The 27,649-nt window shown below is 44.1% G+C and overlaps 1 protein-coding gene across 1 annotated transcript in view; it reads right to left on the bottom strand.

Moving 5' to 3' along the window:
• LOC147434511 (protein NEOXANTHIN-DEFICIENT 1) overlaps positions 1–23,988 on the bottom strand; it is a 31,977-nt gene extending 7,989 nt beyond the window's left edge. Inside the window, exons 1-10 of the mRNA XM_086490955.1 lie at positions 23,784–23,988; positions 22,706–22,817; positions 21,889–21,972; positions 21,754–21,817; positions 21,539–21,585; positions 21,406–21,460; positions 20,622–20,660; positions 11,139–11,307; positions 10,977–11,040; positions 10,801–10,857 (exon numbers count right to left, since the gene is read on the bottom strand). Coding sequence (XP_086347081.1) covers positions 10,801–10,857; positions 10,977–11,040; positions 11,139–11,307; positions 20,622–20,660; positions 21,406–21,460; positions 21,539–21,585; positions 21,754–21,817; positions 21,889–21,972; positions 22,706–22,779 — 653 coding nt within the window. The 5' untranslated portion in view covers positions 22,780–22,817; positions 23,784–23,988. The remainder of the gene's footprint in view (positions 1–10,800; positions 10,858–10,976; positions 11,041–11,138; positions 11,308–20,621; positions 20,661–21,405; positions 21,461–21,538; positions 21,586–21,753; positions 21,818–21,888; positions 21,973–22,705; positions 22,818–23,783) is intronic.
• Positions 23,989–27,649: the final 3,661 nt, after the last annotated feature.

Genomic DNA, 27,649 nt, shown 5'->3' with positions numbered 1-27,649 from the left:
AACCTTCATAGCACCTTCAATAATCTCAAATGGCGCCTTGCCCGTCGAAGAATGTATCGTGTTGTTGTAGGCAAATTCCACCAAAGGTAAATACTTTTTCCATTGAGTCTTTTGATCCGAGATGTAAGACTTCAGTAAATCTAGTACCACTGAATTGGAAATCTCAGATTGCCCGTCAGTCTACGGATGGAAAGATGACGAGAACTGCAACCGCGTGCCAATATTCTCCCAAATAGCCTTCCAAAACAAACTCGTGAATCTGGGGTCCCTGTCGGAGACAATCGTCTCGGGCATGCCATGTAATCTGAAGATCTGGGCCACAAACAGTCTCGCTAAGTGATCTGGCTTGACTGTTTTCTTCATTGGAATGAAATGAGCCTGCTTGCTAAATCTGTCAATAACACTCCAGATACCATCGTGACCACTCTGTGTTCTCGGGAGATCAAAAATCAAATCCATTGCAATACTTTCCCGGGGTGGGTGGGTATGGGCAAAGGTTGTAACAGTCCCTATGCTTTATGCCTGTCAAACTTGACCTTCTGGCATACCAAGCAATTGCGTACAAACTCGTCCACATCCTTCTTGAGTCTTGGTCAAAAGAAGTATCTCCCTACCCCTTTCAAGATGGTAGCAATGCCACGGTGACCCGTAAAAGGTGGACAGTGGCATTCAGTCATAACCTTTTCCCTCAATGGCTGTGTAACGCACAACATGGTTTTTCTCGTCAAGTAGCCATCCCGAATGGAATATCCTGCTACTATCTCCCCATCCCGTATTTGTGTGAAAACGTCTGCAAAATCTGTATTTGTGGCATACTGGTCGACCATATCCTCAAAGCTCCTATGATGTATCGCGGAAATAGACAGAACCAACGGCTGTGTAACGCACAACATGGTTTTCCTCATCAAGTAGCCATCCCGAATGGAATAACTCGCTATTGTCTCCCCATCCCCTATCCGTGTGAATGTGTCTGCAAATTCTGTATCTGTGGCATACTGATCGACAGCCGATAAGTACACACAGACTTGGACACGGCTTTTGCCAAGGTCCGCGAGGCTTTGCAGAAATCTCAAGAAAGACAAAAAAAGGCAACAGATCACCATCGTCACGATTTGAAATTGAAGGAGAACAATTGGGTGCTCTTACGTTTTGAGAAGGCACTCCTGAGAAAGAAAAAGGGAAAGGAGAGACTTTTTCCAAAGCTAAGTATGCGATACTGGACCTTTCCAGATCTCTGAAAAGAAAAATGATCTCTCCTTCTCACTGAAGTTGCCCGACACTTGAGGATTCACAATGCTTTTCATGCGAGTCTCTTGAAGCCTTTTAGAGGCGATGTGCCCGAAGATCGGGAGCCTGATGAGCAACCCGAAGTGGAAGAAAACGAGGAGATCCTTGTTCCAGAATAGATATTGGCGCATAAAGACAGAAAGATTAAGGGTAAAGTGATAAGGCGGTTCTTGGTTAAATTCAAGAACTATCATGCATGGATACGAAGTGGATGGAGGAGGAGGACATAGCAGATACTCCTCAGATTGTGAAACTTTACCTTGAAGCTTTTGGTTTAGCATAGTCTATTCCAAATGAAACCCCAAATTCAGCTTGGCCGGATATCTGGTGCAACGGGTATGCACAAGAGGGGAGTTACTCCGCTTCTTTGTCAACAGATGCCTTGATTTTTGATACTAGAGTCACTGATGTCTCTTTGAGCTTCAGGGATACTGAGAGCTGACAGTATTCTGCTGTAATGACTATATGAACTGGAATTTTCGATAATATGATACTGATTTGTTCTTGACTTGTTTAAGTGCAAGAACTGATAGACAAATTGAATGGAGAATTTTGATCTGAATGATCTCAATAGACATGGTTGCAATAGGGATTAGTCAATCAGGCATCTATGAGGTTCTAAGTGGATCTAGATGCGATTGCTAATTGCATTGCCGATAAATCGTGGTCTGAGATCTAAATGAATGTTGAATGTGATTTGTCCTGTGATGTCAAGTGATGTCCTGTGATGTCGTATGATGTGACCGTTGATTTGGTACATGTGCTAGATGTGTGTTCCTAGTGCGTCGGTACTAACAATCAATGTCTGCTAAGACAGTTAATGGCTTCTATCTGTTTTGCAGGCGTAATCGAGGGCGATTACAATGCTTTCAAGAGGAGGGTATGACACAAACTGGTGACCTGGCTGCCTCACACACACCCGCTAGCAGCAGTCTCGGAACAGCAAGAGAAATGATGACGTGGCACTGTCCGTACTGCCCCCGCAAAACACGGTGCGATTCACGACAGCAGTGTACGGAAAAGCGGTTTACGGACTGCAGCAGCAGATTTTGAGCTGCTTTTTGGCTACGTAGAAATCTACGCAATGCTTGGGAAAAGGCTACGCAAGGAGTTGCTTTAATTTTTACAAGCAAAGCTTGTGAGAAAAAAAATTGAAGATGCTTTATTTTGAAGGCTTTTGATTTTCGGTTTTTGGGGCCCTGCTTTTGGCATCCCTTGTAAACCTTTAAATAAGTGGGCACGCTTCCCACTTCTCAGAGCATCTGGACGCAAAGTCTAAGAGTGAGAGCCTCCCACTCAGTTGTACTTTGAAGTTGCACATTAATACAAAAAGAAATACCGAAAGGGGCGCCAATCTTTGAGGCTACGTAGAAATCTACGCAATGCTTGGGAAAAGGCTACGCAAGGAGTTGCTTTAATTTTTACAAGCAAAGCTTGTGAGGAAAAAATTGAAGATGCTTTATTTTGAAGGCTTTTGATTTTCGGTTTTTGGGGCCTTGCTTTTGGCATCCCTTGTAAACCTTTAAATAAGTGGGCACGCTTCCCACTTCTCAGAGCATCTGGACGCAGAGTCTAAGAGTGAGAGCCTCCCACTCAGTTGTACTTTGAAGTTGCACATTAATACAAAAAGAAATACCGAGAGGGGCGCCAGTCTTTGAGGCCAATATTTCTAGGCACGAAACTCCGCCAACGGGCCAATTTCGAATCAATTGTGAGTTGTAAACTGTTTTGAAGTAAATTCTTATCGTGTCGCGGTAGAATCTCAACTTGGAGTGTCCAAGTCCGTTACAGCGAACAAACTCATCCACGTCCTTTTTGAGCCTCGGCCAATAAAAGTAACACTCAACACCCTTCAAGGTGGTATCTATGCCGCAGTGGCCCGAAAAGCTAGACAATGGCACTTTGTCAAAACCTTTTCCCTCGAAGGCTATGGGACATACAACATCGTTTCAGCATCAAATAGCTGTCATGTATGAAATAGACTGCAACTAGCTTCCCACGTTGTATCTGGTGAAAGATATCTGCAAAATCAAGATCGGTGGCGTACTGATCAATCATACCTTCGAAGCTTCGATGATGTATTGCGGAAATAGCCAGAACCAAGGGCTTTCTAGACACGCATCTGCCACTAAATTCTTCTATCCTTGAACATGGACTATCTGGAAATGAAACTGTGACAAGATGTTAGCCCACCGCATCTACTTTTCTGAAAACTGATTCTACAACAAGAAGTAGCGTAAACTTTGATGATCTGTGAACTTTGAAGACGATAAAGTCAACTCCCAGTAGATACTGTCGCCATTGAGTAGGAGCATGGATAATTGCCAAAAGCTCTTTCTCATAAATTTATGCAACCCATCCTACTCTCGTAAGCTATGACATGGCCTTCTTGTATCAAGATTGCTCCCAGACTGCGACCATAAGCATCACAATAAAGAATGGCTTTTGCAAGTCTGACAAGGCCAACACTCGTCCCGTAGTCAACTTTTCCTTGAGAGTCTAAAAGGTTGCAACCTCTATCGGGCCCCAAGTAAGAAACCTCTTTCTGAGTCAGTACATACAAAGGAGATATACCTAGATGAATCCAGGATAAGCCCAGACTCACCCTTAAAGGAAAGTGCAAGGTATAGACCCATGGTAGTCACCCACAAGACAATATAACCATCAACTCCATCATACATAGTATTGACTAAATACCACGACATCCCCACTAACGTCGTCAGTGAAAAATAGTGGGTGTAGAACTAGGTACTAATATATGCTCCCAAACACAACACACAACACACACCACACACACACACACACATGAGCATACATCAACACAAAGTTCAGCGTACTGAGTTTCTGTCATGACTCTGGAGATCAAGGGCAGACTCAGCCATAATGAAGCCTAGCACTAAAAGAAGCATTAAATCGAAAAAATTAGCACAATAATGAGAAGCTATCTCTACATGCAAAGAAGAAGCTATCTCTACAAATTTTTTTAATGAACTGCCGATAATATGAGCACAAGCCCAGAAAGCTTCGAACTTCATGAACATTTTTCAAATCAAGCCAATCACGAATAGTCTCAGTTTTGGCCAGGTCCATCTTTACCCCTTCTGTTGAGACGATGTGTCCCAACAAATTTATCTCGAACAACAAAAAAAACTCGCTCTTTCGCATTTAAGACCAATTTATGCTTCCGCAATGCTTGGAAAACCTACAACAGGTGGTGTCTCTGTTCTGCTTCATTCTTGGAGAAGACAAAAATGTCGTCAAAGAAACTGCCCACAAACGATAGGTACTCTCTGAAAATCTTATCCATCATGCGGTTGAATGTAGCCGGTGCATTCATGTGGCCAAATGGCATCGCCAAATATTCATACAAACTCAAAAGTCGTCCTGATAGCTGTCTTGTAGACGTCTTCAAGAGCAATTTAGATATGATGATAACCACTCTTCGGATCACTTGGCTAAAGCAAGTAGAACCCTTAAGTCTATCGAGTTTATCATCGATCCTCGAAATGGAGAAATCTGTTTTGGTTATTATTTCTTCATTTTGGGCTCGGCCAACTCTGTAAGGTACTACCCGGAATCAACTCAATCGTGTGCTCTTCAGGACATGAAGGAGGCAACTCGCCTGGTAAGCCCTCAGAGAAACAATCAACCTAAGCTTGCAGAAAATCTTGTCATTCTTTTTTCGAGGTCTACATCAAGTATAATCTCTCTGAGCACTTTTATCCCTTTTTGGATAACCAGAGGATACACACATGTACATGGTTTTGTGTCATAGGCCAAGTTCTGCCTCTAGAAGACGTTAATAAAGCGCTCTCTCTCTCTCTCTCTCTCTCTCTCTCTCTCTCTCTCTCTCTCTCTCTCTCTCTCTCTCTCTCTCTCTCTCTCTCTCTCTCTCTCTCTCTCTCTCTCTCTCTCTCTCTCTCTCTCTCTCTCAAATGATGAGCAGTGCAGAGACACCAGAGCCCCGACTTCACAGGGAGGTACTTCTAGCTGTCATGATTCACAGGCAGTCATGGATTGCTTCTTCGCGTTTGGTGCGACGGAAGAAGAGGGCGTTTCTAGCTCGACTAGAGCAGCATTTATATCAATTGTTCTTGAGCCAGGATTCAAGCGAGGCATGGCGACTGTTCCATATGGCAAGGAGACGGTGGAGTATACACATGCATATACCTATCTTGGGGTAGTCTTCATTGGACCGGTGTTTTCATTGAGGAGAGCAGCAGAAGCTAGATTGACGAGAGCTTATGCAGCCTTCGGAGGACTAGAGAAGATGTGTTCGCAGGTTCAATTTCAGGAACCTCAAACAAAGCTCTAGTGGCTTCAGCTATGCTTTATGGGGTTCAGATTTGGGGACCCTCGATGGACCACCATGGTAGATCTGATAGCACTAATGGTTGGATATATATGGAGAGGCCTCTAGTCTCTATGATCTCTCGGAGGCCTCTGAGATTATTCGAGCCGAGCTAGCTGCCCCCCCTCTCGTGGTCAAGGCCCTTACTAGGTCAGTATCCTTCATGCATAATTTACGGGACCTTCCCAAAGACGAGTATGCTCGGCTAGCCCTGAGTCATCTCGACAGCTAGCGCTACAAGGGGACACAACATGCTGGTATGGGCAGATGACATCATGGTTGCAGTCACATGGCTTCAGCATGGATAGACTGCCTCCGTTCCAGTACTCCTTGGATGCACCCTCCCTATCTCTCACACGGACAGAGATCACTAGACTCATACGTCAGGATTTGATTCAGCTGGATACGAGGAGCACATGAATACAGCCAGCACAAGAGTTGGGCACGAAGATGGCTTTCTATAGAGAGCATTTTCTCCAACTAACAAAAGACAGATATGTGATCAGACCGGCCTATATGGACACCCATTTATCCTATGGGATACGATGCCCTATTGGTCAGATGCGCACATCATCGCATCAGCTAGAGATTGTGACAATCAGATTTAGGAGAATACCACTAGTTGTGTCATATAGAGCCAGAGCCAGAGTTACATCACAATTGTCATTGGCCGGTATACTATGAGATACGAGGCCGCTTTCATTGTCTATTCAGAGAGGGCTTTGGACCATTGGCTAGAGTCATGAGATATCAGGATCAGAGATGCCACGGGTTGTTTTTGCTAGAGCTGCGCAGACATAGGGAGAGTCTCTTGAGGAGATCAAGCAACGGGGGACACTCACAGAGGGAGATTACTGATTCTTTAGAGCAAGGACTCAACAGCCAAATGAGCATGCTTCACAGCAGACTTCAGAGCCCACTTATACCAAAGGTATATTAGTTGACAAAGTCATTGAGCTCAGAAGAGCTAGACGCCCACGTCCACGAGGGCGACCACGACATCGACGGAGGCTGCATCGAAGGATCATGACTATTCTAGCACGACATGGGAGAGGCCCAGTATGACTGTTTACAGAGGCGAACATTGACGAAGCTTTTCAACGGCCCATGCAACAATTTCTCGAACAACACCCAATGCCGTGCATCCTCGGGCACTGATGATGATGATGATTTTAGTCTTTCACTTTACTTCATTTTTATTTTTATTTTTGTACCCAGACACTGGATTAGATCCACAAAGATTGTATCAATTTAATCCCATAGGTCATTTTGGCCTTTTGAAGACGTTTAATATAACATTTCATTTCATTTCCCTCTCTCGTGCGCGCAAGGAAAAGAGGCTGATTCATTACTCACAGAACGGTGCCTATTCTGAGAGCAAGTACATCATTTTTTACATCGCAAGCACGTAGGCATCAAACGAAAAACTATAAAACAAGATACAACTAGGCACATGGCCAAACGGAAAAGACTGAAGGCCAAGGTAAAAAACCTCTCCTAAAGAGAGTAAAAAGTGCAATGCAAGCTAAATGGAGAGGGGATGGCAATAAACTCTGATAGTTAGGCACTTCGACCAAAAAGCCCATTCAACAACTTTAAAAGCCCACTCTCTCTCTCTCTCTCTCTCTCTCTCTCTCTCTCTCTCTCTCTCTCTCTCTCTCTCTCTCTCTCTCTCTCTCTCTCTCTCTCTCTCTCTCTCTCTCTCTCTCTCTCTCAGCTTACTACCATACTAACACAGACATTACATGATGCAACAGCAGAGGCATACCCACGCACACAGCCTGAGCAGAGACGTCGTTCTGGGAGCATGCCTCAGAACAGCTGGTACGATGAGGAATGCCGTCAAACTAGAGCTAGACTTCAGAGGGAAGTGCTTTTGGGGGACATCACACACAGACAGTCATAGATTGACTTCCGACGCCTAGTGCGGCAGAAGAAGAGGGCATTTTTGGCTCGACTAGTGCAAGATTTATACCAGCTATTCTTGAGCCAGGACTCGCGTGAGGCATGGAGACTCTTTCATGAGCAGTCTCCCCCCCTTTCTATTACCTCTACAGAGACCTGGGGGTAGTACGCATCATCTTTGTACACAGTTTCTGGACAGCAGCCCCTTCCCGACCCCCCCGATCCATGCCCACACACATGTGCCTTTTTCACCGCTGAGATGGTGAAGAAGGCCATTGATAGGATGAGGATTGGGAGAGCATATGATCATGATGGCTTAGTGGCTGAGCATTTCATGCATGCCAGAGATCTACTAGCATAGCTTCTAGCAGTTATGTTTAACCGTGCCATGCGTGAGGGCTTGCCTGATACTTGGAGCCTGTCTACGATCATACCTATCTTCAAGTCGGGAGATCCTATGGAGCCTGGAAATTATCGCACTATCATGATTGGACACACATTGGCACGGTTGTACGCATCCATTCTTGAGCAGTAATTGAGTAGGTGGGCAAAGAGGGAGGGAATGCGTGTTGTTGGGCAGGCAGGGTTCAAGAGAGGTTTCTCCACTCTTGACCATATTTTGACACTCAAGGCCATCATCGAGGAAGGCAGATCCCGTGGGAGACGGATCTATTGTAGCTTTGTGGACTTCCGCAAAGCATTTGACACAGTACCCAGAGCTAGATTGATGCGCAGATTACAGGAAATGGCAGTACCCACAGCTCATTTGGGGGATCATGGCACTGTACAGATCAGTAGTAGGGCATGTACACACCTCAGAGGGTCTATCTACACCGGTTCACTCCACTATTGGGGTGAAGCGGGGATGCCCGCTCTCTCCTACTCTATTTGGTATGTATGTGGATGACGTTTCTGACTACATTGAGAGAGATGGTGATAGAGGGGCACCGCTGGCACGGACATGGATTCCGCTATTGTTATATGCTGATGATATTGTGTTGATCTCCAACTCTCCGGAGGGGATGCAACGCCACTTGGATGCTTTGCATAGGTTTGCCCATGAGAGTGGCTTGTCTGTCAACCTTGGTAAAACCAAGGTCATGTTTTTTAATACCACCCCACAGTGGATCAGGAGGTCAGCGCCCGTACTCACATATGGCCAGGAGACAGTGGAATATACAGATGCTTACACTTACCTTGGGGTGGTTTTTAGTGGACCAGCATTTTCTTTGAGGAGAGCAGCAGAGACTACATTGACCAGAGCCCATTCGGCATTGGGGAGACTGGAGAGAATGTGTTCACACGTTTAGTTTCAGGAGCATCGGACGAAGCTCTGGCTCTTTGACACTTTGGTGGCCTCTGTATTGCTCTATGGAGCTGAGATATGGGGGCCTTCATTGGATCATCATGGGAGAGCAAGTCGTACCATTGGATGGGGGGACATGGAAAAGCCTCTAGTCTATATGATCTCGCGGCTCATTAGAGCCAAGGCTTCAGTACCACGTGCCATTGTCCGAGCAGAGCTAGCTGCCCCCCCCCCACTAGTAGTTGAGGCGCTCACCAGATCCGTTTCCTTCCTACATCGCTTGTGGGAACTTCCCAAAGACAGATACGCCCACCTTGCACTTGAGTCCTCTCAACAATTAGCCAGGCAGGGAGACACAGCATGTTGGTATGGGGAGATGACGTCATGGTTCCAGGCACATGGATTCAGTATAGACAGACTGCCCCCCTTCCAGTACTCATTGGATGCACCCTCTCTGACTCTTACACAGTCCGAGACCACCAGGCTCATCCGCCAGGACCTGATTCAGCTAGACACGAGGAGGACATGGATACAGCCAGCATAGGAGCTGGGCACGAAGATGGCTTTCTACAGAGAGCATCTTCTCCAGCTTGCGGCGGACGGTTTTGTGACGAGGCCCAAATACATGGACACCCACCTGTCTCATGGGATACGGTGTGCCATTGGCCAGATACGCACATCCTCACACCAGCTACGGATCGAGACCGGGAGATACAACGGAGTGCCAGCAGAGGACAGGACATGCACCCTGTGTGACATGAAGCCTGAGACAGAGTTACACTACACATGCCACTGCCCCGTCTACTACGAGATACGAGGCTGCTTCCACTGCTTGTTCAGAGAGGGCTTTGGACCACTCTCCAAAGTCATGAGGTACGAGGATCAGAGATGCCAGGGTTTGTTCCTGCTTGAGTTGTGCAGACACAGAGAGAGCCTGATGAGAGGAGAGGTTAGCCAGTTCAGAGACACATCACAGACTTCTTTAGAGCAGACATTGGACTCCCAGAGGAGCTACTACCACAGCAGATCTTGTCGCCTCACACCAGAGGCACATTGATCGATCAAGCGACTGAGTTGGGAAGATCCAGACGCCCACGACTGCGGGAACTACACAGCATCGACGGAGGCTTCATCAGAGGATTCGGATCACTTTGGCCCGACATGCACGACGCCCAGTCAGACTACTGTCCATGGAGGAGATTGATGAGATCCGCCAGCGGATCGATGCTTGATTTCTTGTTACTTGTGATTTAGCTATCCCAGCTAGCTGCTTAGTTCACACCTACCAGTTTAGGATCCCATAGTACTTTTATTTTATCATTTTGTCATTTCATTTTGTTACTCTGACTTTGTATCAGATTTACCACATTGTAACGCTTTGGTCTCATAGGTCATTTTGGCCTTTTGAAGACGTTAATATAACATTTCATCTCTCTCTCTCTCTCTCTCTCTCTCTCTCTCTCTCTCTCTCTCTCTCTCTCTCTCTCTCTCTCTCTCTCTCTCTCTCTCTCTCTCTCTCTCTCTCTCTCTCTCTCTCTCTCTCTCTCTCTCTCTCTCTCTCTCTCTCTCTCTCTCTCTCTCTCTCTCTCTCTCTCTCTCTCTCTCTCTCTCTCTCTCTCTCTCTCTCTCTCTCTCTCTCTCTCTCTCTCTCTCTCTCTCTCTCTCTCTCTCTCTCTCTCTCTCTCTCTCTCTCTCTCTCTCTCTCTCTCTCTCTCTCTCTCTCTCTCTCTCTCTCTCTCTCTCTCTCTCTCTCTCTCTCTCTCTCTCTCTCTCTCTCTCTCTCTCTCTCTCTCTCTCTCTCTCTCTCTCTCTCTCTCTCTCTCTCTCTCTCTCTCTCTCTCTCTCTCTCTCTCTCTCTCTGTGTGTGTGTGTGTGTGTGCGCGCGCGCGCGCAAATAATCAAACCAACTAAGACATGAAATAGGACAGATAAAGAAGGAAAGCTAGGTAACCTGCATTTTAGTTGGCATGAATACTTCAGAAGGTCAGGCTGCTCATATGTTTTACCACTGAAAAGAAAAGAGAGACTTCTCAACTTTTCCATAAACAAATTCAGACTTTCATGTCAAAAAATGAGAGCAAGAACGGAATAACATGCGCCTTAATAATTGTATTGAAATAAGTAGACCTAAAGCTTGGTAAAGACATAGAAATCGTTGGCCCAATCCATTGTTTATCCTTCAAGCTATGCCCTACAAGTACCAACATTTTTGCTGGATCAAACACTGTGCTTGAGTGCAGCTGTAGTTTTTCTTCTTTGTTTCAAGAACCTTATCAAACAAATACTCACGATTAAATGGAAACAATATTTGGCACAAAGGCCTCCTGGATGAGCCATCCATCTGGATCACATCAATAGCTGGCCGTTTTACCGTCTCCTCTACTTGTCCAAGAAATAACCTTGAAAACGGATTCCATTGTCTCCACCACCCTTTAGTCTTCTCAATGGGCTTCAGTACCTGCAGAGCCTCTCTCTCTCTCTCTCTCTCTCTCTCTCTCTCTCTCTCTCTCTCTCTCTCTCTCTCTCTCTCTCTCTCTCTCTCTCTCTCTCTCTCTCTCTCTCTCTCTCTATAAATATATATATACATACATATATATATATATATATATATATATATATATATATGTATGTATGTATGTATGTATCTATTTATGTATATGTATGTATGTATCTGAGAGAGAGAGAGAGAGAGGCTCTGCAGGTATTTGAAAATCTGTATGCAACTAGCCACATGGTCAACCTGAAAAAACTGAAGCCAAGGGGGGAAACCTTCTCATAAAGAGAGTAAAAAGTGCTCTGGCAAACTGAGAGAGAGAGAGAGAGAGAGAGAGAGAGAGAGAGAGACCATTGCCTCTGAGAGATGGGCACTCCCAGCGAAAGCTCACTCTCCAACTACATACTGAAGACCGAGACCACCAGAAAGCCACCAGAGGTGATATAGAGTAAAGGACTGACATGGCAGCTGCTCGATGTCAGGTGAAACGCACCAACTACCACCATCTGAAAGAGAGAGAGAGAGAGAGAGAGAGAGAGAGAGAGAGAGAGAGAGAGAGAGAGGATGACAATTGCCTCTGAGAGATAGGCACTCCCAGCGAAAGCTCACTCTCCAACTACATACTGAAGACCGAGACCACAAGAAAGCCACCAGAGGTGATATAGAGTAAGGGACTGACATGGCAGCTGCTCAATGTCAGGTGAAACCCACCAACTACTACCATCTGAAACCATAGGGCTGAGGTGAAACAGAAGGAAGAAGCAGTCCACAACAAAGATGATAGAGAAGAAACAATTGGCATCACCAAGAGATCCACCGAAGGAAACCATAATGGATGGTCAACAGAGTGCTACAGCTGGAACAATCAAGGAGATGGCAACCAGTGTAGAGGAAAATCCACTTCCTGAAGGTGGCTCCTGGAATCCACACCTGGGGAGCTCTGAAGTCCACCATAATAAATTTGGTAGCATAAAACCTAGTACATACTAGTGAGAGTAGAGATCCAACCCAAGCATCCCAGCACCCAAGACTTAACAGAACAAGAAAATGACAAAACAAGCAGCAGCAAAGACCAAAAACAAAGAAACAATAAACAAAAAGGAAACAAGAAACAGAACATCAAAAATAAGGAAAACCAGAAAACTAGGAAAGCAACAAGAAAATCTGTCTTTCTTTCTTCTGTTTTTGCGGTAAAAGCAATAATTGTATACTGTGTAGGAAGCGACCTTTGGGGATGCTCAACGGCCTCTAACCCAGAGGAAGTACAAAATGGGGAGAGTAGTATGAGTGCTACATATGCATCAAGGTGGCATGTAGGAAGAGTGCAAAATAAACCACTGAGGAGGTGCTGTCAAAGTCGACGATGCGGAAGCGTAGAGACCAACCAAGGGGAGAAAGCACGAGAGAGAGTCTCCTGAACCAAAACCTTGGCAATGAATAAAGTGATACTAATACAATGGGGGCAATGGGTCACATATATACCCACATAAGTAAATTGCCCTACCCAGACTTTGACAAATAAGTAAAATAAATACCTAAAAGCCAAAATAAATATAGGGATCACATTGGGCAGTTCACTTGAGATGCCATAACTTAAACACCCTCTCTGCAGCTCATAGTGGACATAAATGGTGAGACCAAGATGATGAAGACGCTACCATGGACACCCCAACAACTGCAGACTACTAGATACACCTCAAATTTGCTACCATCAACTTTGTACCTTAGAAGAATGCCATCTTGAGCATCGGTTGCCTTATATAAAATTGAATTGTAGACCACACTACGTCCAAGAATACCCATTTATGAATTGTGAACACATCACGTCCATAATACTCCGTGACAATGAACTTTGAAACACATCCTATCCATAATCCCACCAGCAACAATGGATTGGCGCGCACATCCATAGTGTTTTAGATACTTCTGATTGGTTCCCTCCCAAATGCATGTGTCTTCAACTCCGACCCACAGTTCAAACACCGATAACTTGAACTCCGATACTAGGGTCCAAGTTAATTATAAGGAGCATTGTTTGCCCCTCTGCCACTCACAAGCCTCTCTCTAGCTGAAGCTAGTGGCAACAACTACCTCATGACTAGAAATCTCGTGTCATGGCCATTGTGGTCGCCACCACGTGTGCCATGCCGATCTCCTCTGTCAAATCTTTATCACCGTTATCTCTGTCAAACTTGCCTTTGTCTTTGTCTTCTTGTGAGTTCTTGCTTTTGTCTTTGGCTTCAAACTCCTGAGCCAAACAAAGCATCGTGTCACATTTATAACAACGGTTGTGGGACCTTGTGGGTACCGACGCAACTAACCGAGTGCTCGTACTACCATCCTTGTCAAGCTTGCCTTTGCCTTTGTCCTCTAGCAAACTCGTACGTTTTCTTTTGGCTTCCTTGAGAACTTCGCCAGTGCATAGACCGCTAGCTCGATGGTTGATCTACTTTCCATAGCCGATAGTTGGTTTTGATCGATGTCGCTGGCACTCGAGCAAGGGGGGGGCCATGTTGTACCTACAAGATCTGGAAATGCTTCTGCTTCCTTCTTGTACTCCAAAAGATGGCCGCACAAAACACCATAGGAAACCCATCCAATGCCCCTCACTTAGATTCCACTTCCAAAACGAGGGCTGCCCCTAGGGTTTGAAAATGTTGCAACAAGTCGATGATGGAGTCGTCATAGTCACAAGGGACGCCCATTTTTGGGCTTCCCGTTCCCACTTTTCCATCCCGCCCTCTTTTTTATACTAAACATCCATTTGAGCCCCGTCCCCACTCCTCAAGATGTTTCCCTTGTGACTATGGGAGTCGTCGAGGAGGAAGGGCAGCGTCGTCGACAAGGGAAGAGGTGGGAAGGCACCGCGTCTTGGGACGCTACTTGCTAGAAAGAGAGAGCCCAGTCGTCGACGCCATCAAACACTGCCGACAGCAACATTTTAAAATGCTAGCAGCAAAACACTAGGATAGTCACACTGAGGCCGTCGTCATTGATGCACGCCATGGCATTTCGAACCGCCAGGAGGGGGGGCAAGCTCAACGTGGCACAGCGAAAGACAAGGCACAAGGGACGCCAGCGACAGGCCAACGTTTTGAAATGTTGAAGAGGGGGGGACAGAGCACCACAGGAATGCTTCTCTTCTCTGATTTCTTTTCTTCACGGCGACGTGCTCCATGCCTTCTCTCAACAAAGCGCCTTGCTCCACCAAGGCTCTGATACCACGTCAAAGTCGACGATGCGGAAGCCTAGAGACCAAGGGAAAAAAGCACGAGAGAGAGAGAGAGAGAGAGAGAGAGAGAGAGAGAATCTTCTGAACCAACCAACCTTGGCAATGAATAAACTGATACTAATACAATGGGGGCAATGGGTCACATATATAATCACCACAAGAAATTCAAACTTTGACAAATAAGTAAAATAAATATCTAAAAGCCAAAATAAATATTGGGATCACATTGGGCAGTTCACTAGAGATGCCATAACTTTGACAGGTTCATATTGCCAAACTTGGTCCTTTAAGGATGCTCAACGGCCTATCACCCATACGAAGTACAAAATGGGGACTACAGTATGAGTGCTATGTAGTATGTATGCATCAAGGAAGAGTGCAAAATAAACCACTGAGGAGATGCCAACCCTGATCCAGATTGAAGAGGACTAGAGACCTCCCCCATGTTCAAAGGAACGAGTATCCCATCGGCTGTGAAGAGTATGCGACAGCTCGGACCAAATAGCTGTCAAGGTGGTCCCTGTCAAAGAAGCCTTCCACATAGTCCAAAATGTGATGCTACAAATTGTTGTAAAAACTACATCCCGTAGATGGAGGTCAAGCGGATCCCTCCCTCCCTCTCTCTCTCTCTCTCCCTCCCCCTCCCCCTCCCCCTCCCCCTCTCTCTCTGTGCTGATCTCTCTCCGCTTCCCGAGTCTCTACGAGGATTATACCCTCTATGTAGACGCAAATGGGATAGAACATATCCCATTTAACCGATTTGGGGATGCGCTAGATGACATTATACGATCACACGGGTATCGCGATGTCGTGATTAGGAGGAGATCTAAAGGGAGAGTAGGGCAAGGGCTAAGGCTCGGTGCAAGGGAACCTATAAGGAAGATCAAGATAACAGGTTCAATGCGGTATTTGATGGAAACGGATCCTTGGCCCGGGTTTAAGAAGAACAAAGAAGAATGGGAACGAGGAGGCTGCGAGAAGGTTGACAACATTGAAAGTGTGGAAGGTGTCGATCGTGTCGATAGTGTAAATAGTTTTGAGAGTATCGAGAGATTTTGCCAACGAGGAATACGTGGAAGGAGAGGAGGACATGTACAAAACCGGAGGGTACTCTCTCTACGGCATGGGGAGAGAGCCGACCCAGGATGAAGGGCTGGCTGTGAAAGGGAAAGACAGCAAACCCTTAGACCATTAGCTAACCCTCCTTGAAGAGGAGAGGACCCGGGATTTCTAAAAGCAATATCCAGAGCTTGGGGAGTCCTACTGCAGGAAGGAGATATGGACGGAGGTCAAGATAGTGCAGTGGGCAGTGTCTAGCATCAGGTAAGGGACGGCCTAAAGAAACTGATGGGGGACCTCTATTTAAAAGCGGAGAAGGCCCCCACGCAAAACAATTACGAGCTACCCCCCTCTTGCCTAGAGCCACCTTGGCCAGCCCACCCTATCCAATATCGGGTCAGTTGAGCTCTTGGTTATTGAGGTTGGCAGCCATCCCCCATCGATACAAAGAGCTCATGGATCTCCTCAATAAGGAGAGCAAGGCTATAACCAGCAGATGCTACCTCCTCTTTCGCTTATTCGGCCTTGGAGCCCACGTCCCTATTTCCACCATAGGTGCCCCGTGCAACACCTTTTTGCCACCTCATATGCAAAACTTCCCAGTTGCTCGTGACTTGTGCCAAAGAACCGCTTTGGCACATCCACCCTAGCCAACCTAAGACGCGACCTTAAAAGGGTCATTGGACGGGTAATCCACTAGCTCGTTCTTCCCGAATCCTGAAGAGCTCACCTTGGAAGAATTTGACATGGTGGCGTGTCACCGACATTTATGCTTCTTGGCCTGATGGGCCGCACTAAGGCACCCAATACGTGGGAGAAGGACCCTTCTCGAGAGTCATAATCTATCATGACCAAAGATGTGTTGGCCTGTATCTACTTGAGTTACATAGACACTGAGATAGTTTACTGAGGAGATCTGGAGAGAGAATCTCAAAGACAGATTACTGATTTCTTCACACCAGACAATGAACAGAGAGAGGATCAGCCACCATTGCAAAGCTCAGCTCATACTCACACCCGCGGTACTCTCATTGACCGAGCATTAAAGCTAGGGAGATCAAGATGCCCACGACTAAGGAGAGGAGCTTCATAGCATCAACGAAGACTACAACAGAGGATTCGAGCCATATTATCTCGACATCCAGAGCACAGATGAGGATGGATTCATCACCCATTGTAACTTTCTCTTGTATTGGGCACCCATTGTATCAATGATCACACATACCCCACACAGTTCCAGCTAGTAGCACTTCTAGATTCATTTTAGCCTCTCTTTTTTTGTACTCAGACATGGTACCAGATTCACAAGTTTGTAACGGATCGGTCTCATAGGTCATTTTGGTCTTTTAAAGAAGTTAATATATCATTTCATCTCTCTCTCTCTCTCTCTCTCTCTCTCTCTCTCTCTCTCTCTCTCTCTCTCTCTCTCTCTCTCTCTCTCTCTCTCTCTCTCTCTCTCTCTCTCTCTCTCTCTCTCTCTCTCTCTCTCTCTCTCTCTCCCCACGTGTGGTAGATTGGTTATGCCATTTCCCTCTTAAATAACAGGTCTTGAGCTTAACTCTCCTTGTCGGATAGATCTTTAAGGTCTCTTGGAATAGTTTCCTACGATGTTAAAACATTCTCCTCCTCCTCCTCCTCCTCCTCCTCTCTCTCTCTCTCTCTCTCTCTCTCTCTCTCTCTCTCTCTCTCTCTCTCTCTCTCTCTCTCTCTCTCTCTCTCTCTCTCTCTCTCTCTCTCTCTCTCTCTCTCTCTCTCTCTCTCTCTCTCTCTCTCAAGTGTGGTAGATTGGTTATGCCATTTCCCTCTTGAATAACAGGTCTTGAGTTCAACTCTCCTTGTCGGATAGATCTTTAAGGTCTCTTGGAATAGTTTCCTACGACGTTAAAACATTCTTCTTCTTCTTCTTCTTCCTTCTCTCTCTCTCTCCCCCCCCCCCCCCCCCCCCCCCCCCTCTCTCTCTCTCTCTCTCTCTCTCTCTCTCTCTCTCTACCTTGGGGAGAGTTTTGTCAGAGCTATACATGGTTGCATATCTACAGAGTCACTCCTAGGCAGTTGTACTATGTGGATTATTTAATATTTAAAAAAAGTATCAAAAGGGGCACCAGACTTTGCGGCCAATGCTTCTGGGAGTGGAACTCCGCCTCTCCATGTATTTGCAAGGTGTTGCCTCTCAAGTTCAAGTGTCGTTTGTTTCGGTTCAATTCAGTGATCGTTGCAATGACTTTATCGACATGCCAGTGGCTTGCCAATTTTAGTAATATTAGGCTCACATGCTTTTTCTTCTCATAAAGATCCAGTTAAGAATTGCAGCAATCGACTGCCGTTGAAGGCAAAGCGTTTTACAAAAATTACTTTTGAAGAAGAAGCTTTTTGCAAAAGTTGTTTTTTAACAAAGCTGTCTTTTTTGGAACAAGCTGCTTTTTGAAGAAGCTGCTTTTTGGGAGAAGCTGCTTCTCGAAAGAAAGTGCTTTTTGGAAAAGAGGACATTGAGGGAAACCGATCACAAACTCGGCAAGGATTAACACCACATCTACACGGTGTTTGACCAAGGGGAAAGATAAGAAGCAAAGGATTGAAAAGCAAAGAAAGCCAAGGTACAAATGATTTTTCGATGTCTCACAAGATGTGATAAAAAGGGATTGATAGAATCTCTTGCTTGTGAAAATCGAAAAGTTGCACTTGGCACACAAGGTCCAAATCAAAGTTTAGACATTATACATCTATTAATGTGTGTATTGGATTCATGCATGATAGATTTGAAAAGGGATTGTTAGAATTTCTTGAGTAGTTGCAATGTCGCAAGAACTTTTCGAAAAGATTCATCGAGAGATCTTTTCGACTTCCCCGATGTTATAATTTAGAGAAGAGTCATCCTCAAAGGGGAAACATCTTATCTCTAAATTTTCATATGTGAAGAACCGGCCACCTTATAGAGCGAGCAAAGCCCACAAGGAAGAAACCTTACGAGCCAATTGAAGTACCTTTTGGAGAAGGGTTTGATTAGCGCAATTCTTCACCTATTTGTTTCCTAGTGTTACCTATGTTGAAGAAAGACGGATTTGGGAGAATGTATATTGACTAGGGGCTCTTAATAAGATTACATCAAGAACAAGTTTCCAATACCCAGGATCAATGATATACTTGGCAGATTAGAATGTTCTACTTGTTTTAGCATAATATCAACATACTTGATAGATTACAAGGTTCTACTTGTTTTAGCAGAATTGATCTTCAAAGTGACTAACATTAGATCAGAATCGCTCCTGGAGATGTATACAAGACAATGTTTAAGACATCCTTTGGATTGTACAAGTATTTGGTGATGCCTTTTGGTCTCACAAATGCTTCAGCAATGTTCAATAGGATGATGGATAGGATCTTAGAAAGTTTGTGGGCACTTTTTTTTTTGTTTTTCTCCAAATTTGAAGCAAAACATTGAGAGCATTGTTGCAAGTGTTCAACGCACTGCATAAACACACATTGGTGATTAACCGAAAGAAAAGTGAGTTCTTTTCTCTCAAAAAGACACTTTTTGGGCCACATTACTTCGTCCAAGGGTGTTAGCATAGATCTAGCTTAGGTGGCGACTATTCGAAAGTGGCCTACATTGAAGAATGTACACGATGTTTGTACCTTTATGGGGATAATGCTCTTACTATAGAGTGGTTCATCAAACAGTTTGTAGAAATTGCTTCATCGTTGCATGCCCTAACTCAAAAAGGGGTACCATTGATGCGCAATGAAGGGTGGGAGTGGCTAATAAGTCTTGGGTCGGAACACGAAGATTCTTTAATAACAAATTCCAAAGTGCCCAAGTGCTTTGTCTGGTCTTTAATAGGACCGGTATGCTTTGAGAAAAGCACACGCCTGAAGCTTTGATACCAGTGTTACAGACTTAGGCACCCCAAGTCGGGAATCTAACACAACACGCGAGAGTCACTTAAAATACTTCACAACTTTAAAATTTAAGTCGAATGGCCCAACATACCGTGCCCAGAGGTATTGGCCCCAAATCTGGAACCCCTTTCGGTATTTATTTTTATATTAATGCTAGAGCAAAGTACAACACCAACGGGACCTCTACTATCAAACTTTGCGTCCAAATGCTCTACAAAGTGAGGCCCCTAGGGTCTATTTATTCTTACAAGGGATGCCCCAAAAGCAGTTAACTCAAAAGCAACCAATCCTTAAAGCATCTGGTATAAAATCTGCCCCAAAAAGCAGCCAGCACTAATTTCCGAATTTCGAACAGCCTGCCACGTCATCAATTGTCAGCGCAACGCGGAAATTCGTATGGCAGCCACGTCAACAATCAACATAGATTGCGGAAATCCGTACAACTTGTCCACGTCAACGTTCGTACTGTCTATCCACGGGTAGTAGTGTCGCCTCATCATTTTGTGACATGCAAAGTGACTCCGCGGCAGTTTTACTCTGCGGATTATTTAGCATGAAAAGAAGTACCGAAAGCGGCACTAGACTTCGGGGACAATGCTTCAGGGAGTGGAACTCCACCACTCCGTGTCTTTGTGGGTTGTTTCTCTTTCAAGTGTTCGTTGTTTCGGCTTCGTCCGCTGATTGTTGTAGTGACTTTACCGACTTGCCAGTGGCTTGCCAGTTTCACTCAAACCCTTGGTGTCTCGACCACCTTGGCTGCTTAGCGTAGGTAGATCCGGTGCCGTATTGGACTTGATTGAGAGAGAAGAAGCTTGCTCTTCTTTTCCTGCATTTACTCCACTTCGGTGTTGATTTCAGACCTTGCATTGCGGGTGCTCGTGAGTGTAAGTGAAATTTGGCTTTGCAAACTCCACAAGCTTCCATTGTTAATAACACTTGCAAAATAGATGCAGCTAAATTTGACATAGACTCCCTTGAAAATTCAGCGAGGAGAGAAACAGAGAGAGAGAGAGAGAGAGAGAGAGAGAGAGAGAGAGAGAGAGAGAGATTGCAATGACCAACTGACAAAAGATATAGAGATTATCATTACGTGTGAAAAAACTGCCACTTTGCTTGGTAGTCCAACTTCCTGCCAAAAAACGAAAAAGACGATTAGATTCGTTTGCAAACAACAACCTAATCAAATACTAATTTCTATTGCTGTTCTATTTGAAGTAGCGACATTTAAGAGCAAGTTAAAATTATGCGAGTCACAAAATATTAGAAGATGGTAAACTTGAGAGTACCATAGAAAACACATGTCCTTTACAAATCCTCTCTCTGTGGCCACAACACCTCAGAGAAGACCACAATACTGACAGAGAAATGTTACAAGCAAATTAGTAATCTGAAAAAACAACGAAATGCACATGCTTTCGACGTTTAACTGTGTGTTTTTTAAGTGTTGAAGTGCTGAAAAGGAGCAGGTCCTCAAACACATAAATACTAAACTGTGCAACATTGCTAGAGCACAGACGATTGAAAAATTCTTCTGAAGTTGAACAGGAAAAGCAACAAAAAACACAACACGTGAAGATGTAAGCTCACAGTTAAGTACACAATAACTGTAAACCTAAGAGACATTGGATCATATTGCGGCACATGATACATTGACTGATAAGCACCAGCGCAATGCTTGAGCCACACATCACATTAGCACCTGGTCATGCTTTAGTTGAGAAAGAATGTGTACAAACTCCCATCAATGGGAGATGAAGAATGGAAGAGTTCTGAAGAAGATAGAAAAGCCCCGAACCTAAAGCTAGAAGTCCAAAGAAAACGTATTTATATGCTAGGGCAAAGAGAAAATCAATGAAAGCAAGAGAGTGCTGTACCTTCTTTCCATGATTGCATGCCTCTGTACTATTAACAAGTACACGAGCTGCCCACCTGCATTCAGTTGATCAAGTTAAAAGATTTTCTTTCACGTCGTCCTGCTGCTGAAACAGAAAAGTCTTGAAGTCTTACGCGCAGGAAGTGGGGGGATTCCAAACTGTGCCTGCGATGATAACAAGCTGTTTTCCCCAAAACCCCACCCCAAAAAGAGAAAAACACCCAAAACCCAGCAGTGAGAAAGGGACAAGTATTCATCAAAATGTGATAATGCCCTTAAACTTTGCAGCAAACACTCTTTACAGCTGCAATAAATAAGAAATCTCTGATTGTAATGAAGAAGAAAAAACCTCATTAAAGGTGCCTGCTGGGCTGCTATCATATTCAGCCAGGTATAGTCCACCTAAAGTGTACCTATGTCACCACATCCATTCAGTCAACCGATCTTTACTAAATGCAGAAACTAAGGTACAATAGTCACAAACCCAAAAGCCTGTACGATGTGAAGATCCGATGGGATGAACCTCTTGGCAACATCTGCCTTTACTAGGTGTAGCTGGTAAAAAGCCCTGAAACATGATGTGAGATCTATTAGTTTGTTCCTTAAAGAATCTCTCATAAAGATGGAACTTTTATTTTACATATCACTATGGCCAATCAACAAATATGCTTCATGATATACACATTCAAACTATTCTAGAGAAAGCACTAGAGTATCAGATATCATCTTTAAACAACACTTTCTACCCTCCGTTACAATATACGGGTGGGTTCTAAAGTCCCAATCTCCACTACACCTTCCAACTGCCTTGCTGGTGATCAGGATTATGTGGATGTGTACATATGATATTGGCATGTCCAACTTTCACAATCGAATATATACCCGCAAAGTATATCCACATGCGTGTAAAGACGACAACACACGACCAACTGTTGTCTGGCACTCCTTAAAAATGACTGGTAGCAGATACCCCCTGGGTGCTCAAGCAAATTGTGCAACTGAGAATCATTTCAGTACAAATCCATATCATGTGGCATACCTCCTGCACATAAATTGTGTACATTTTGCTAAGAACAACAAGGCTTGCGCAGCTCCACATATGTAGCAGGAGGAGCAAAAATGAGATAATGAGGACAACAATGTACAAATAAATATTTGCATGTGCTATAGTGGAGCCCAGCATCTCATACTATAACAAGACATCTACTGATAATCCTATACCAAAATTGCAACCACACATTTGTATTCTTAACATAAACAAATCATCAAATACAGAATCAAAAATTTTGATGGTAGAGCACCTTCCCCTAAAAATCCATGGTGGTCCAGCATGGTAAGGAGAAGACTCTTCAGACTGAAGGCACTTGCGTGTCATCGCAAGACAAGAGCTAAATCAGTTCCGCAACAAGACACCTGAAGTTAAAAATACCAAATTCCGTTACACTTGCAAAGCAACAGCTTTACCCAATCATCTAAGACCTCTGCTCAGCGAAAAACAAGATGGGGAATGTGAATGAGATATAAAGAGACCAAAGACACACACATGCCCATGTGACATTGACCATGAAACTTAAAAATATCAAATTCCGTTACACTTGCAAAGCAGCAGCTTTACACAATCAGCTAAGACCTCTGCTCAGCAAAAACCAAGATGGGGAATGTGAATGAGATATAAAGAGACCAAAGACACACACATGCCCATGTGACAAGTCTCATTGACCATGAAACTTCTCAAAGGAGAAAAGCAAACCTGTCGATTTGCTAATATAATAAAATACATAAGAAGCCTCCAGTCCGGAGTTAATATTAGTAACCCAAATTAACCTTACCCTGTGTATTGCCTACCAGCATAACACATCGTAACAAGCATTGAAGTGAGACTACAACTTTACTTCAATCAGTTGTCACTAAGAACTATCATGAGAAAATCTCTGACAAGATTTCTTTCCATAAAGCACGATCTATGTCGGCACGCACTTGTGACAGTTCCTGGGTGGAACCACCGTGTCCAAGAAACAAAATAAAACTCTGCCTTACAAAACCCAATCACAATATGCAGTCTACCATCTTCAGCAGCCGTTGCAAGCTAATGTTGCAGACTACAAAGTGTGAACTCTGCTATACAAAAAGCTGTGTTTTGAAGCCTAAAGAACAGCACCCTCCATGATCTCAGATACAAAAATCCCACAAAAGAAAATGCAAACATCATCGGGGAAAAGGCATACAATCTGACAAAATTCCAGCTCCAAAATTAGCAGAAAATGACACAATGGAGCTCGGCTTTCTACTGTTGACAAGTAGAATAATAGGGAGACCTCGCAAAAGCTAGCGAGTAGCAGCACTAAGACATTAGCTAGCAGTGAGAAAAATGAAAGTCACCTGATGCGAGCAGGAATTAGTGAAGAAGCGATAGCCCACGAAGGAGAGAGCCCATGAAGAGCGTGAGATGTAGGCAGGCCTGCACAACCAATCTTTTTCGAAAGCGCCCACTACTCGCTCCTTCATCACCAACAGTCCAATGATCGGGATTCGGATTGCGTATTTCACTGTAGAAGATGAAGTTGTTTTCCCCCGCATTCTATCATTTCTATGATTCTATCATTTCTATGATTGGATAGCATTCTTGTCGTTCTCGCACTGTTCACGACAACGAGCATTTGTGCTTAAGGTCTGGTTCACACTGCTCTCCGAGAACCTTACAGCTTTTGCTCGCTTATGGCAAAAGCTGAGGTGTCTTCAAAACTAGTCTTGCTTGGTTGGCCTTGTCATTGTGGTTAGTAGGGGCTTCAATCTTTTTAAAGGAAAAGAACAAGAGAATCAAGGTAGATTCTCTCTTGCACAGTTGTTTAAAGGAAAGAACTCGTGAAACTGCAACCGTCGTCAGACGTTGCAGTTCCTTACATGCGACGTGGTGATCGATCTCGCAGCATGCAGAGAGGAGAGAAACGGGCGATGCAGCAAGTGGAGCAAGCAAGCATATGCGAAGGCAAAATTGTCTTTTTTTTTTTAATACGACTGGCTCTAAGGTGCAAGGTGACTTAGGCACTGAAGTGGTTTACGAGAGCAACTGCAGGAGTAAATCTTGGCTAGGTGGGGGTTCGAATCCGACTTACACTTTTGTAGGGGTAGTGAATCTCTCACTTGAGAGGAGAGAGAGAGGGAATCTCAAAGAGCATCTCCAGAAGTAATGAATAAAACTAAGGGAGAGCGAGTAGATAATATGTGAATTGATGTAAATTTGTAGATAATACTCATGGTAGTTAATGCATAAATAGGATACTAAGGGTAAATTTCTCGATAATTTTTTTCTAAACAAAAAAGATAAATCAAAGAAAACATACAAGATTTTGTGAAACACATTTGTGAAATCAAAACCTCATGTTATTGTGAAGCACACATGCAATATGTTTGTCAAGACAGAGCACTAACCTTCTGAAGAAAATCTTTGCATGAAGTTGTTACAACAAAAATCTCACCTTCGAGGAGCTACGAAAGAAAAAGCAAAACATAAGTTAAACTTTTTGTACATTTTGAGAAATATTATAAAAAAATAGTGCAAGGTCTACGCAAGTGTCATGCGAAAGTATGGTGGAGAGTCAACACAATTGTCTCTCCAAAATATTTAAGAAACGAATGTAGTGTCCTGCCCCGCAGTTATGGCATTCAAGAACAAGATAACGAACCTAAATTTCTCTTTGATAATTTGATATTCAAGTCCATGCCGCAACCATGTGAATTTCTCCCGTTTAGAAGAGCTAGAAAGCTTGTTAAAAGCTTTTTTGTCTTTGGTCCTTTATTAATAGCTTTGATCGTTGGCCATATGTGGATGCCTTACCAAATGCATTAGTTTCCCACTCCGACATGTCCACAATAACCATTGCTTTTGTGTTGTTCCTCTTCTTTCAACTTACCCTCATGCTTAAGCTCCCTTTATAGATCTTTGATTCTCCCTATGTCATCAGGGAACGCAACATGAATGCCGGTGAGAAAACTTTTAACGAAGTGTTTAGGAAGCTCAACGTTGTAACCTTAACCCATACCGCTTGAACTCTCTTCACAACATCTTTTGTGTTAGCAATCATGTGTGTGGCAATCTGCAACTTGTAGTGGGAACTCCCCTTATGGGTCATGCAAGAACTAATGAGCTTCACTCATTTACAAAAGTGAAATATGAAGTCGGATCCAAACTCCTTCACGGCAAAGCGGATTATGGCTTGCTAAAGGAAAGAGAGAGCAAGAATCAAAAAAATAGGGAAGTTTGAATCACGTTGGTGATTCGGCTTGACATTGGGCAGCGGCATCGGGAGGCATAAACAAAAAATGAGGGAATTATGTGGGAATTGCCTCTTGCTTGAAACTTGTGTGGGAACTATCTCTTGCCTTCAACCTGCCTCATGTCGACATCACCCAGATCAATTGCCGGGAGTTGTACCACAAAGGGGCGCCCTAGCCTGAGGACCACTTCTTTCTCCTGCCCCAAGGCTTGAATTGGCTTATGCACGGCCCCGTCAACCTCTTCCTGCTCACGTTGTCGGCAGCTTCCTTGCACGCCACCATGCAAGAGAGTACACACCTTTTGTAAAAAGGTGTGGCTTTAGTAAAATATATTGGCCGGCCACCCATTGCCATTCAAAAATAAATTTTAAGAACCCTTCTTTAACCTCCATTTACCCCTTCCTCCTCAAAGTGCTTCCAACTTGACCACTTGAATGGTGTAAATTACCAACTTGATTGGATGCTCAGCATTAATATATTTCATTTGCTGATTCGAGCGAAAACCTAGCAGTTTATCAATCGCAGCCATTGGAGGTTATCTTCAGTGGTATATTCATCAATTATTTTTCGGCCACGGTTAAAAAATCCAAAGACTACTCGAGCTATGCCATCTGCAATTACCGTCGATTCTGCCAATACGACTTTACGGTGAACAGTAACTTATAGTGTCGATTGTATTGCCATCATTTTTGGGGATACGGGAGATCGGACGCCACGAAACTCGACCGACTCGCAGACGCGTCATTGGACCGCTCACTTTTTCGGCAATTTCCTAGCGCATCACCATTCTGAACTAGACGCCACCGCAATTTCTCAGCTAAGTACATTTTCTTTTTGTTAATTATTTTACTCTCTTTTACTTATTCCGCATAATGTATCTGTAAATACCATCAAATATCCCTTTTAAGTGTAACATTTAATGGCCTAAAATCTTTTGTGTAGCGGAATTTAGCATGAACATAGTGGGCATTTCATTAGAGTTGATTCCTAATGAGATTTACAAGAGTGCTTGGGTGGAGAGAGCAACAAAAAGCATAACACCTAGTTAGATAGCATCGACAATACTTTCAAAAGAGAGAGCAATTAAGCTATTGACAACAGTTGAGGACCGGATTTGCATGGAGCCGGTCCCCCCTCCAAAAGGCTTTGTATTATGGTTTCTCCCATCAAGAGAGACATTGTACAATACAATTCTTTGTGTTCCTTCAAGACTAGCTAGTGCAATGAAGATGGAAGCTTCATACACCAAGCAAAACACTTAATCAAACACAACTTGAATTATCCCCGTTCTCAGACCCAAGACCTCACACACCTTCGAAGATGGTGAGAGCTAGCAGGGTATGAGAGTAGATTGAGAGGAAAAGAAGTATCTTACGAGAAAGAAGTACATCTCCTCACATAATCACTCATATTAGCATAGCTTAGCTTAGTAATTAGCTTGGTAGAGAAGATGAGCATGCATTGAAGCTTGGCTCTTGGTTGGATTTGCATCCACATGCCAAGAGAGTGTTGATGTAGGCTTCTATCTCACAAGCTTGGAGTAGGTGATGAGCTCTCCATTAAAGCTTGGGAGGAGATAGAGTATTTTTCCTTCACACATGGTCAAGTGTGAGAGTGTGTGTGTTAATGCCAAGCAAAAATCAGCCCCCTCTCTCTCTTGGGCGAGCCCTAGCTGCTAAGTAAGTCTGGCTTTTGCCTCATTGGACCTCCCCAGGTCAAGTCAATAGGGATTAAGCAGCATAAGTGATAGCCTTCTGACATGTGTCCCCCTTTCCCCTTTTGTGAGAGCTTTAGGTAATTAAATAATTAAACTAAACTCTCATTGGACCCCTTTGCCTCCTGGCCAATAGGAATCAGGCAAGCCATGGGGCTCCTGAATGCTCATTGGACCCCTTGGGAGACTGCCCAATAGTCTTCTAGGACACTTAATTCTTATTGGTTTCTTTTATTAAATGTTTTTAAATTAATTA

The sequence above is a fragment of the Adiantum capillus-veneris genome, chromosome 19, assembly GCF_014529385.1.
Source record: "Adiantum capillus-veneris isolate H3 chromosome 19, ASM1452938v2, whole genome shotgun sequence".
Lineage (NCBI taxonomy): Eukaryota > Viridiplantae > Streptophyta > Polypodiopsida > Polypodiales > Pteridaceae > Adiantum > Adiantum capillus-veneris.
This window is presented reverse-complemented; position numbering and strand designations above follow the sequence as displayed.